The following is a 12870-nucleotide window of genomic DNA, read 5'->3' as shown; positions in this document are numbered from 1 at the left end:
TCAACCTCACACATCAAAGGGAACAAAAAAAAATAGATCAAATCATGGACTGATACGACAATTTGCCTTTTAAGCCCAGTGGCTGAGCTGCAGCATCTGGCTGAAGGAGCCCCTAGACTGCAGACTACTGGAAGATATAAAAGTTCACCCAAAGGATCACTCTGTACACAAAGTTCCTTGTGTTCTCCTGCAGAAATTCAGCTGCAGTGTTCAGGGTTGCTACAGGACACACTGCAGGGASAGAATCCAATGAGTATCTCCTTCCTATGAGCATTTGTGGTGTCCTCCTCTGCCTCTTTGCATGTAGAGATGCAGCAAGAGGCCTTTAGCCACCCACCAAGCTCACCAATGATTCTTTGAGCTGGAATGAGCCCACCCACCTCAAATAAACGACAGTGCTTGCACTCCAGTGGGAGGATTTCTTCTTACCCGAGATGGCCAAGAGCAGCAGAGAACTGTAGAGATGTGGCAGAGCACTAAGTCAAACTGATGTGTGTGGCTGAAAGGGGATTTGTGCCCCCTGCCCCCGTTCTCCCTCCTCCTACTCTTCTCTCACTCTTTCTCAGTGTGTATAAGGCAAAACAGTCATTTCAAGTCCTCCCTCGACCTCTTGGTACTCATGCAGAGACAGATGAAGGGAAGGATGGACATCTACTCAAAGCTCCTGGAATATGTCTCCTGAMAGATCTCTCAGGCTGAAGGACCTGGAGCTTTTAGGTGAGTTCTTTCCTAGCCTGGACCTATACAAGGAAGACTACTAAACTCTGAATTGGGTTGAGAGGATCTAAGAGCGAGCACAGGATGGCCAGCAAGGCTCTTCCCATTGCCGTGCTTTTCTCCTGATAGAGGCGATCCAGTGCAGTGAGAGGGCTAGCGGTGCTGACACAGCTCCAGAAGTCCCCAGATGCTGAGGGGCAGCGGTGTATTCTTCCGGCAGCGGTGTGTTTGGCTCCGTGTGACCCACAGCCGGGGCTGCTCTTCCTTCCCTGAGTGTTCCCCGCTGCGACGGGGCCTGGCGGGTCGCTGCGGGCCGGGCGTCCGGGCGGGCTGCGGAGACTGCACGCCGACTGCCGGGCCGGCGGCGGCCGGGTCTCCCTGGCCAGGCAGGGGTTAAGGCTTCTCTGTTGTAGTTTGTTTCCCTTTGCCAAAGTGGGTGTTGCTGGAATGTCTCCTCTCCTAAGAAGGGGGGCCGAGCCGTGTCCTCTGGAGAGGGGGGATGTCAGCATCAAAAAGACACAAAGGGGGAGGTTTCCAAAAATAAAACCCTCCATCCCCTCCAGGCGCTGCCAGTGCCAGAGGCAGGAGCGAAGGTGCTTGGAGCTGCCTGCGGAGCGCGGGATCTCGCTGGCAGCCCAACGAACCGGCCGACCGCCCCTCTCCTCTTCCTCCTCCTGCGGGGGCCGCCCGGCAGCCCTCTCCCCTGCCTCAGCAGTGGTCTCAGCGCCCCCGGCCCCGGTGGGCGGCAGGTCCCGTCGGAGTCCCGGAACGGGATGGGGCGGTGAGCGGGGGGCGGAGAGCCAGCGGTCCCCGCTGCCCCGCGCCCGCCGGGGGATGCCAGCCGGGCGCTGAGCGCTCCGCACCGCCCGTCTCCCCCCGCCACCGGCTGATACTATGAGGGGCRCCGCCGCCAGCCTCCTCCCGCTCACCTTCGCCGTCCTCCTGGGCTTCGCCCGCTGTCGGCCGGACTCAGCGGCTAGGCTGGAGCCGGGGACCGGGGGGGCGGCGCGGCTGCGGGGCCGGGGGGCTGCCCTGGAGGCGGTGGGCTCGGCGCATAGCCTGTCCCCGGCATCCCGGTCCCCTCCACCGTCACGGCCCCTCCCCGCCGCCCTCCACGTGGACCGCGGCTCCGTGGCCGCCGCGGGGAGCCCGAGCGGTGCCGACGGCCGGAGGCAGCGTCCGGACCGCGCGCTGCCCGTGTCCCGGGGCCAAACGGGCGATGCAGGGCTCGGTGCCGGCGCGGGACAGAGGAACAGGCAGGATTCCTCTCGCCAGCGGCAGGGCGGCGGGCTGAAGGCGCGAGTCGTGCCCCGGGCGAAGGAGCCAAGCGGCAGAGGGAGGATGGCGGGGTAAGTGCTGCGGCCGCGGGTATCCTGCCGGGGGTGCTTAGCGTGAGCTCCGGTGGTCCCGGCCCTGGGGAGCCCCGAGCGGAGCGGCCAGGTGTTATCCCGAGCCCCGTGCTGCATCCCCTTTTCCATCCCACGGGCGCTCCCGGCGCTGCCACGTCCCCCGCGGGCTGCCGGGGCAGTGCTCCCCCGCGACCGGGTCCGGAGCGGCGTGGGAACCCACTCGGGGCTCGCTTTCGTGCGGCGCGCCCGTCCCGCGCTTGCGGCCGCGCCGCTCGCAGCCACTCTGGGTGCGCGTATGTTGGTGTGCGCGCAGGCGTGGCGTGTAACCCSAGTGTGCGTGGGTCACCGGGTCGCCGTCTGCCACTCGTGAGGGTGCGTGGCTCAGGAGAGKTCGGATGTAATGCTCTTCTTCTGGCACATCAGGGCCTCGGCTGGCAGCTGCGCGGCTGAGGGCAGGGTATCCCTGCTGCCCTCTGGAGCTGCTCACGGCCGTCCTGGGAGGCATGCGGGATGGGGGACTCCTGAGGGGGATGTAGTATGATTTTAGGTGGTGGAGAGGCTGGAGGCGCTTGCTTGGCTCTGCGGGATGGAGTCTGTCTGCTGCCGCTCTTGCTGCAGGTACCTGGCCTCTTGGCTCCTTCCTCCCATAATGGGCCCCTTGTAAGCACTCCACGCCGCAGCTTCCCATGGCTTCAGTTGGCTCAGCCGGAGGAGGCTTCCTTATGACTTGCCTGGCAGGGCTGCTTCCAGCTCCAGTCTCTGGCTACAGCCCTGTGGAGGTGGAGGGGATATCATATGGCGAGGCCAGCTGCTCTGTTGTGAGGGGAGCCTGCGAGCGGGACGTCTGGCGCAGGGCTGATGTACTCTTCAGCACGGGGCCGCTTCCTCTGCAGTTCCCTCGCTGCTCCCCCGTGGCTGATGCCCTTCGAGATCAGCTCCTCTGCTACCTGGGCAGGACTATCAAAACCATCGTGCAGGATTCTGATCAACCTGTGTGGCAGTGTTTGTCTGCTCTCATGTGAGCCTTGCTASGGGTCCAATGAGCACAGGCTTTGGGCTTACAGCCCTCTGACGTGGGCAGAAATGTCTTCTGCTAACATCTGGTGGGGAGCCTCACTCGAACACAAAAGGTGTGTCTCTGAGGTTTCTCTTGCCCATACTAATCTATTTGCAAAGTTTTGAGACAGAGATGTTTTCTGTGCCACTCTGTGTACTTTCCTTGAACAGATCCACTGAAGCACCAAGTTTGCTCTACTTCCATTATGTTTGATGCATAAAGTATTTATCACTTACCGCTAGGTATGTAGGTCCTGAGCTTACCCAGCCTGTTATCCTRGCTTATCAGCCACCCAGAGAGGGAGTCTTGGGAAGATCCTGTCCTGCAAAGTCAGATTTGAGCTTTTTTGGGCTCAGAAAGATTTTACCCTTTCTGCAGTTGGAATATTGTCAATATTGCTTTGGGATCATGTAGCAGTTTGGTTGAATTTGAGTCATCTGATACATAGCATGTTTGTTTTCAGACTGCAGCTGCCTCTGGTGACAACAGCTGGCCTGCGCTGCTATCAGGAGCATGCAGGCAGCCCCAAGATTYGCACTGTTCAGAGGAGCACTGAACTTTTTTGCAAGTAGCTTTCATCCCTTAGTCCAGGGTGTAAACAGGGATGGTTGGTCCAGCACTTATACACAGTTTACTTGTTGTCATCTGTATCAAAAAGTGCCATTGCCTCCAAGCACAGAGGAAGGAAGAGCTGTGTCCTCAAGCTGTGTTTCTCATGCAGGCTCTGCCACACTTTCTGCCTCTCTTCTGCGCTGGAAGATAAAGGCTGGGGATACAGAGCTTTCTCCAGTCCTCAAGAAGTTCAGTTCTGGGAAGTACCTATAATGGCTTTCTGTCTGTTCTGGTGTCCAAAGCAGCACTTTTGAAGCTTCTCYATGACCTGCTGTCTTCAAAGCTTAAGAAAAAGCCTAGCTGAAATAATTGTCCATGCATAATCACATGGCATTGCTCCTCGTGGAAAGCTGCTGCTGCTGCCTCTGGCCATTCTGTGAGACTGTTCTTCCACCTCATCCATCTTCTTACRCCCCTTGCTGCACCAGACACATTTTCATACAGGAAGCTCAGGGCCCCTAAAAAACTTCATTTTGTGATGTTTTATTTTTTTTTGCCAGGTGGGATATTTTCTGTTCTGCTATTTAYACTGAACTCCCACTAGTCTCTGATATGACAACCTTCATTTTCCCRTACTCAGGTAATTTTGCAGGCACACTAAACCCTGGTGCTATTTATTTATACAATTACTTTGGTTTAAAATCTCAACTCCTGCGTGGGTTGCCTTTCCAGTTTCCTCAGTCAGAGCTCTGCACTTGTACCTCCAGGGGCTCTGCAGAGTTCTGTGGTTGAAAAACCCATTTATGGGTACTATATGCTTTTCTAGATAATTATTTTCTCACCTTGTCTGACAGCTGCTTACCCAAGACTGAGTTTCTTTCCTGGTCACTCTTTGGATATGCCTGCCACCCTGCTCATGTCTAAACGTTTTGCAGGTGTGACTTGTACAAACAATTCCATGAGTGCATTGAACTTCAGACTTGCAAGAGCTGGTATTATTTAGTATTTTCTCCAGAAGACTCATTGTTAGGTGACTTTTGATACCCCAGCAAACATCAGAGAAAATTAGTGACTTCTGACGCTGAGTKAGGAAAGCAATCCAGCCCTGACAACATTACTGCTCAGCTTAACATGCCTGTTTCTCCAGCTCCCCTCACTAGAAGGATTTTCCTCTCAAGTGTTGTGGGGTAGGKTAGTCCTGACACATGTCGACTATGACTGTGCTTGTGTGCTGGATGCATTCCTGATTTGGGCTGGCCAGTCCTGCTGGGAGGACACTGTGGACATCTCTCTGTACCCCTGAGTCCCTTGTTCCTTTGTCCCAAGGCCGGGAGGGTGGCTCACRGTGATGAGGCAGGTGCTAATGGGAGAGTAAACTGGGAAAGCTTCTACTTCTGGTATCTTCCTTGACATTTCAAGGGGCATGTGAGGCATCCCAGGTAACAAGCAAGGAGTCCCACACTCATTCTTTCTCCTTCCCATTTTCTTTTTGGGCATTCTACACCCCAGGTCACATTAATTGTTGTAGATACCATCTGTGGCTGTATAATCCTGCTTTGCCCAGGCTTTGTGGCATATARGTTCTTGCTGCAATGTGTTTATAGGATTGCTCAGGAGTAGAAGCAGTTAATGCTGATGTGGACTTGGCAGAGGGTTTTCAGTGACTCATCGATGCCAACAGCCTTTTGCTTATGTTCTTCACTGGGTCTGACTGCAAATATTTCATATCCATTTGGATGAAGTTCACTTTGCTGCAGTAGAAAGGCAGGCCTGATGATCYAATGGTCCCTCTGGCCTCCTGTGAGGATGCTGTAAATGGCCTGAATGGAGTCAGCATATCTGGCAGTATTGAGTTTAGTGTGAAGCTAAAAGATGATGCACAGATTGCTGTTAAAATGAGTGGTGAAATAAAGGGTTCTACTGAATGCTTCAGAAACAGTATGTGATCATTGCTGTAAAAGCCATGATCTTATTACCGTTTTCTTGTTTTTTGATCTTATTACCGTTTTCTTGTTTTTCTTCCCTGCCTGTTGTGGTTGCTTAGTTCTTTCTTAAGATGACACGGCAAGATGTTGCAGGCTGTTCTCATCCTGGGTTCCTCTGCACAGCAGGAGTCTGATTCTGATGGTGGCTTCTGGCTGCAGCAGCAAAGGAGGGGAACAAGGAGCGGCTTGCAGCAGCTCCTCTGCGCAAGTCAAAGATTGTGCCAGTGCATCCAGTCAGGGCTAAGAATGGTACCTCTGGATGCAGGGAGGCTTCATGGCACTGGCTTCAGCACTGTGGGGAGCGTCAAGGAGATGTCTGTCCCAGAAAAGGAGCAGGTCAGTAAATTGTGCCTGGGAGATCCCGTGCATCGAGCTCAACATGCCAGGGATTATACCTGGGCATGTATGGTGCATGCTAGCCACAAAATGAAGAACAAGCTGGGTTTGCAGTTGCTTACTGCTACCTGTGCGCTTTGGAGACTGCAGGGTGTACCTGGCACTTGAGGCAGAGGCTGAGATGTGGATCCCGTGTCCCACTCTGCATTTTCCCAGAAATGTACTGAGCTATGCCTTAGGGTTTTCTCTGGCACTGTGGCTATTCAGCTCTTTGAGCTATTCAGTGCCCTTTCTCTCCAAAAAGGGGAAACTGGCTACTGGAATGGATTTGTTAATGAGARGTTTGTGCTGAACCCAACAGAGGTTTCATGACTTCAGGAGTGATCTTGTCCGCTCAGACTTGGACCCCTGTCTGTTTTAGCCTTGTACCTTTCTTCCTATGACCTCTGGCTTGGTTTTGGCATTGAGAGCAGCTAGCAACATCCTCCCTCCAGCATACCTGCGAGAGATGTAGATAAAACTTAAATCCTATGAAGAACTAATAGTGTGATTCAAGGCCAAAACAGCTCCTCTGGAGAAGGTAGCTAAGACAGCCTACTGTCTTAGGTTACATGGAAAGTGTGACCAAGAAGTATGTGTTCTGTTACCATCTTCATAAGCTGTTAAAACCAGGTGGAGCAGTGTTCTTTCTCTTCATCATGACTCGGCCCTGATAACACCCTTTGGGGGGCTAGCTCTGCTAATGGGCCATCAAGACCTCTGGGAATTACATCAGCCCGTTCTGAGATATCCCAACCCAGAGGGGAGGAGCTGAACATTCCTACCTGCATATAWGCTGAGGCTCTGGAACACTATGACTACTTGTATTGGATTCCCAGAGAAGAGCTTGAGAACCACCACTGGGCCTCCAGAGATGGACTAGACCGTTCTTCAGGATCACCACTTCAACAAGACYGCATTCATCATTCCAGTGGSACTGTAGCCACCATTTAAMTGGACTGCTGCCACCACCCTGAGCAACAGGGTGGCAAGTTGTATTCTGACTTTGTCAGTTTAAGCTGTTGTTTCTGTATAATTGTCCTTTTTTTTCCCCTATTAAATTGTAATTCTGGCTTGGAATCTCTCGCAACATATTTGTGCGAGGGTAATTCCTCCRCTGGTTTGCTTCCAAACTAGCACACCTACAAGAAACATGATTATCTAAGTAAGCTGAGGTGGGAAAAGTTGAGGGCTTTGCCCATTGAACAGACTGAATATGACTTACGAGGTGTGTTCCACCTGTGCCAAGGAAAGAATGGGAGCTATGACACTCTAAGCGAAGATGCTTATGCTGCTGCTTGGGATAGAGTCCCTCATTATGCCTTAATTACCCAAAGACCTGCTCCAGCTCAATGGTTCTCTTTTCACTGATCAGCACACCTTAAAAAAGTTTAAAGCCTTGTGGACTCTTATGCAGTAAATAAGGAAGGGTTTTTTCATTGAATACTTTCTGGGAATGTCGTAGAGACTCATATCTCTTTGGGTTGACAGACAAAATGCTGGAAATTGTTACTCTTGCCTAGCCAGAGCAGATATGAGTGGGTGCTAGAATTCCTTTGGCTTGTTCTGCTTGCAGGAAGTCACATCAAAGGAATTTAAGTGCTTTCTCCTTATAAAAATCTGGCCAGGTTAATAGAATGCTGATCCTGAAGGACTAGATAACACTTTTAAAATTATGTGGCTTCTTTCCCATATGGAGCAATTTTACCTCTACAGGTGGCTTAATTTCTGAATACCAGGACAATCCTTGGGATACCTGCCACCCACTGTTCTTGGCTGTCCTAAAATGTGAGCCCCACAGCTTGAGCCCTGGCAATTCTGTAGTCTCATCTCATGCCATGTGGATGCGGGAGTCAGGAGGATGCCAGTTCAGAGCAGGATCTTCCTCTGACCCTGCTGTGTTCATGTTAAAGTCAATCCAGAAGACAAATGTGTATGTTTCCATAGTTTCTGTAAATTCTGTCAGCAGCTCTGACTGCCTTGTCCAGCATTAGAAATAAACCATATTCCCCACTTTATTTCCAGAGGCTTTCCAGAGCTTTCAGGCTGTCTATTTCTAACTTTTTATCTTTTGACAACTGTTCTTTCTCATCCACTGAGACATGCAAAAGTTACCTATTCCTAAAATTATCCCTCCATGATAAGTAATATGCTTGGAGAGCACCTTGSAACTTGTTATTCCTTTTCATTATAGACATTGAAATAGGACATATGACCAGAGGAGGCAGTATTAGCTGACTGCTTGGGCATTGCAGAGCACCTCTTAGAGGCCCTGCACTATCTCTGATAGCTGTATGTTGACATTCATCCCTACCTGAAAATACATGAGAAAGTAGAGGTGGGAAGGATGTAATTTATGTAAGTGCAGTCAAAAAGTTGCTGCGGAAATATCCTGGATTCAGCAATCCTGGAAATTATTTGAGCACCTTGAAATTAGTGTAGCTCTGTGCACATCAGGTAGACATAAATTTCATAGCACCAGAGAGCCATCATCCCCCTGGGTCACTGCACTAGGGGCAGATAACAAATGCAGGACTGGGGTGCTTGCAAATGGAGAGCAAGCTGGGGAGTGTCCCAGCATGTGGCTTCTGGCATGCTGTCCCTCCCAGGGCAGGGCTGAGCGATGAACAGCAGCAGGCAGCAGCAGTTAGGTGGAGAATGAAGTGTTGTCTTCGGCTGAAGCAGCTTGGGACATTTGCGGAGGCGAGATACTRTGACCAAAGTTGAAATTGGGCCCAATTTACACCCCAGTACCATGAAGAACCATGAGATCTTTAATGATCTTTGGCTGCTGGCCTCCAGTTGCTCTCAGGAGGAAAATGGTTCCTCTGAGCACTGTGCCAGCATAATGCCAGTTCAAAAGGGAGCTACTCTCTGAGGGATCGCTCACACTGCAGCATTCACAGTCCTTGGGGGTTTCTTTTCCAAGCACTTAAACAACTCAGCCCTTGTCCCATTGGTTTTGATCTCAGCTGCTGGTCCATCTGGAAGGAAATATCAGATGCTGCAGGAAATAATTTTGTGGGTGACTCAGAGGTGATGGCTGCAACAAGACCTCAGCTTCCCCCTCTTCTAACCACGCTGCTTTGTTTCTCTGGTTAGGCCAAATGTCTGTGGCAGACAGTGTTGCCCTGGATGGACCACGGCTCCAGGCACAAACCGCTGCATCAAACGTGAGTATGACAGTCTCATCCAGTGCAAGTCTCAGCATGCACATCTAAAAAGTGCTTGAATAMTGCTGTGACCTCACACACATCCCATGCACTGTGCCAGGGCAGGAGAGATGAATCATGGGGTCTGTGCCACAATCTCGCTGTGGGACTGCCAGGCTGTGGGTCAGCTCTTCATCTGCTGGCAAAGTCTGAGTATGTGGAGTAATTGTGGTTTTACTTCATTATTGTTATTAGTGTCTTTCCATGGCAGGTTCCTGTTGGGGCGGGGCACTGCAGTGGCACATTTATGGGTTGAATTTTGAGCCTTGGGCTCTCACTTGTCCTGCTTGGAGCAAAGACAGGTCTGTGAAAGTCCCAGCAGCTGGGAACCAGAGCAGAGTGTGGCTCTTCTTGTGTGGGTGAGCATTACTGACACTGAGGGGGAAATCAGGGCTGTGGATTCTCTGAGTGCTATTAAGGGAAAAGGAAAGCAGTCAATGGATTTGGCACAAGGGCTGGGATGGGTGGGGCTGGAGTGTGCAGCAGCCTGTGAGATGTGTGAAATGGAAGTGAGGTGCAGGGCAGTCCTGCAGTGCCAAATTGTGTGGCCAGGACTGTCCTGCCTACCCACAGTGGAAGTATTAAGTGTTCTGTTCATCCAGGCGGCTGTGGTACAGCCCTGTGGGCTGACATCATTGTGGGCTCCCTGACATAGCACTGGAAGAGAAGATGTTTGGGTAGGCACCAGTGCAGCGCACACCAGAGGCAAGTGACCTGTCATCTTCATCCTCAATAGCTCCGCAGCCACAGACCGAGCCCTGCTGTGACTCCTGTCCCTGAATAGCAGGGTTGCCCCATGTAGCTCCTCTTTGGGCATTCCCAAAGGACTGCTGGCTCCAGGYACCTGCCTGGTCCCAGGGAGGCACAGGACTGCCTGCGGAACTCGGTCAGCTGGGAGGGCAGGGAGCACAGGCAGAGGGCTGGGTGGGAGCGCCCATCCCAGAATAGCCAGAGCATCTGCCTTCACTTGAGTGGYAGCAGCTGCCCAGATGTTAAGCAGGGAAGGAGGCTCATCTTTGTTTGCCACGGGATTTCACGGCGCTTTGGCTGTGCTGGGGTAATTGCATTAGCAATCRCTGTTTGGGAGCAGGGGGCCAAGGGCTGACTCACCTCCCTTCTCCCTCTCCCCACTGCCGACAGAAGCCAAACGGTAGAGAGCGTGCTGTGCTGCCAGACAGTGTCTGTAAACACAGTGCGGGGCCAGCCATGGCAGCATCTTTCTCTCATTAGGGATTTTGGTAGGAGCAGTAGATCTGGGCTTGCAGCCACGCGGGCTGCCTAGTGATTGCTCAGGTGCTGGGCCCTTGTTCCCGAGGATTCATTAAAAGGACAGTGTCAACATGATTGGGCCTGATAGTGTCCCCCTGACAGGGGATGGTAAAGCTCAGGCAGGACATCGGTGGAGACCGGTGATGTGTAAACATAATTTCATTCCCAGCTACCTCCGTCTCTGGGCCTTTCTGCTGGAGTTCGAGCTGCTAGAGACATTCAGCTGATTTTAAAGTGGCCGAGGCAAGCTGAACAGCCCATCCCAGTTACGTTTCTGCACTGTAATGCTGTTTAATGTCTGTTCCCATGGCCTTTGATATGTGGCATATCAGGGAAGTTAGTGGGGTAGAAATGCAGCCAGGGGGAACCTCTTAAGATGATGAAGGATGGAAGGAGCTGGCATTCAGGTGTTGGACAGAACCTTGGTTTTCAAGGATTTGAGTGTGGGTTCAGGAGAGAGGATAGGTCAAATTGTTACCATAAACTAATTCATCTCACCTACCAAGGATACTGGTTTCTTCCTTCACCCATGCTTTTCTAGGCACTTTACTCTTTCAACATCTGCATATGACTGAACACCAGCCATAGAGAAATGTTTCTCAGTATGTTCCAGATTTGGGGACCAAAGCATAATGAGGACTTGTGGAACTTTCAGACAGTCTATGACTGGGAAGATGAAAAAGAGAAATATCTTTCCCTGGAGCAACAACATCTCCTAGGAAAGTGGAAATGAGCTAAGGGAGTTTAGGAGGARGGTCGTGCCTGTTTGCAGTGGGCTGAATTTCTACCCACACACTGCCAGGTTATCACACTGAGCTGCATACAGGAGCTGTTCGCTGTGAGGCTCGTGAGGWCTTCTTGCAGAAGGGGCCGTTAGGGATCGATCGTGAGCTGCATCTGAATGTAGGCCTGAAGGGTTCAACCTCCTGCCTGTTTCACTTTGTCCTGAAGTGAGACTCTGGCCATTATGTCCTTTGTTAGGTGGAGAAGAAACCTGTATGCACAAGCAGGCCAGAAGCCCCCCTTCACTGCCCATGTTTTGGGGGCTGCAGTGGCTGCAGTGTATGCTTGTCAGTAATTAAGCTSCTGCCTATTAACTCATCCTGCTCAGCCTCCCCATGTTTGTTCATCAGCCTCCACTTTCATCATTATTCATGATGGTTCTTTGCTGCTCCCAGGGATAGTACCCTGGCCTGGGCTGGGAATGCAGCATGAGCTTTTTTCCTGACATGAATATTCTGAAGTTTAAAAGAAACATTTTTAATCAGTGTGTCAGGAAGTACTAAATAAACTAATGCACTTTCTAATCTTGTACAGACGGTCTTACAGTTAAGATGGCAAATAAAGGTGCAAGGATTCCAGGCTGAGTTGCTGGCTCTKCTGTGGTCTCACAGCGTGACTTCAGACAGTCTCATTAGCACCTGGAGCTTTTCCACATCTACAGAATGGTGTTCACAATGCCTCTTCTTTTGTCTCTCTTCTGAACAGTGGCTGTAGGGTCTTTTGAACCCTGGCTGTTCTTCATTGAAGTTCTGTTTTCTCTCTGTTATTCTTGCATTGCTGTTGATCTACCTGCCTGTTAATCTGTGCATATTTTACTTGTGTTAAATTGTCCATCTGGCTGTGCTCACTCAGTCAGAGCTATAAGTTAGAASTGAGTTTACATACACGAGAAAGTGCATTAAATCACCATAGTGGTACAAGTCCTTCAGCACCTTCCCAGTTTTCTCTTGAAAGCATAGCTGATGGACAGGTTCCCCTGCATCTAAATGGGAGTGCACAGGAGCTGCTGACAATGAAGATGTGCATCACTCTCCTAGATGAAGAGCATGAGCAGAGCTGCAGGGACCTAGCAATCTAATGTCACCTTCGCATGTCATTGCTCACCTCTGGGCCAGGTGTGCCTGCAAAGCAATGCAAGGCTGAACTTGGTGGCATTCCCCTCTGACAGGCCTAGCTGGGTGGTCAGAGTCATGCCACTGACATCCCTGCTGTGTGGCCTTACTGGGAAGATTAACCTTGAGAACTGAAGACTAGAGAGCACCAGACTTGATCTATGAGGGCACTGCTAGATGTTCTTGAACAGACTAATGTTGCTATTAGTGACACTTCAGCAGTGCTCCAAGTCTTACCCTTTTATTAGGAATTTTGAGATGGCTATTTTTGTTTTCCCAAATCCCCAGCTCCTGGAACAGGTGATTACATATGACTACAGTGAGAACAAATGAGTGCCTGTCATCTTAACAGAAACTGTTCATAGTACCCCGAACTGGGGGGAAACATCTCAAAGTAACCCCTGAGGTCAGAAAACAGAAAGCAAAGAGAGAGACTTCAAATATATATGTATACATATA

At 51.1% G+C, this 12870-nt stretch overlaps 1 protein-coding gene across 2 annotated transcripts in view; it reads left to right on the top strand.

Moving 5' to 3' along the window:
* The first annotated feature begins 1196 nt into the window (after positions 1-1196).
* The window catches only part of LTBP2 (latent transforming growth factor beta binding protein 2), a 70827-nt gene continuing 59153 nt past the window's right edge, over positions 1197-12870 (top strand). For both annotated transcript variants that reach the window (XM_057372492.1, XM_057372404.1), the window contains exons 1-2: positions 1197-2066; positions 9138-9208. In XM_057372492.1, the coding sequence (XP_057228475.1) occupies positions 1612-2066; positions 9138-9208 (526 nt within the window). In that variant the 5' untranslated portion in view covers positions 1197-1611. The remainder of the gene's footprint in view (positions 2067-9137; positions 9209-12870) is intronic.

This window comes from Malurus melanocephalus, unplaced genomic scaffold (assembly GCF_030028575.1).
Source record: "Malurus melanocephalus ecotype Western Australia unplaced genomic scaffold, MMel_1.1 scaffold_0, whole genome shotgun sequence".
NCBI classification, from domain to species: Eukaryota; Metazoa; Chordata; class Aves; order Passeriformes; family Maluridae; genus Malurus; species Malurus melanocephalus.
The sequence above is the reverse complement of the archived record's forward strand: the minus strand, read 5'-3'. Positions and strand labels throughout refer to the sequence as shown.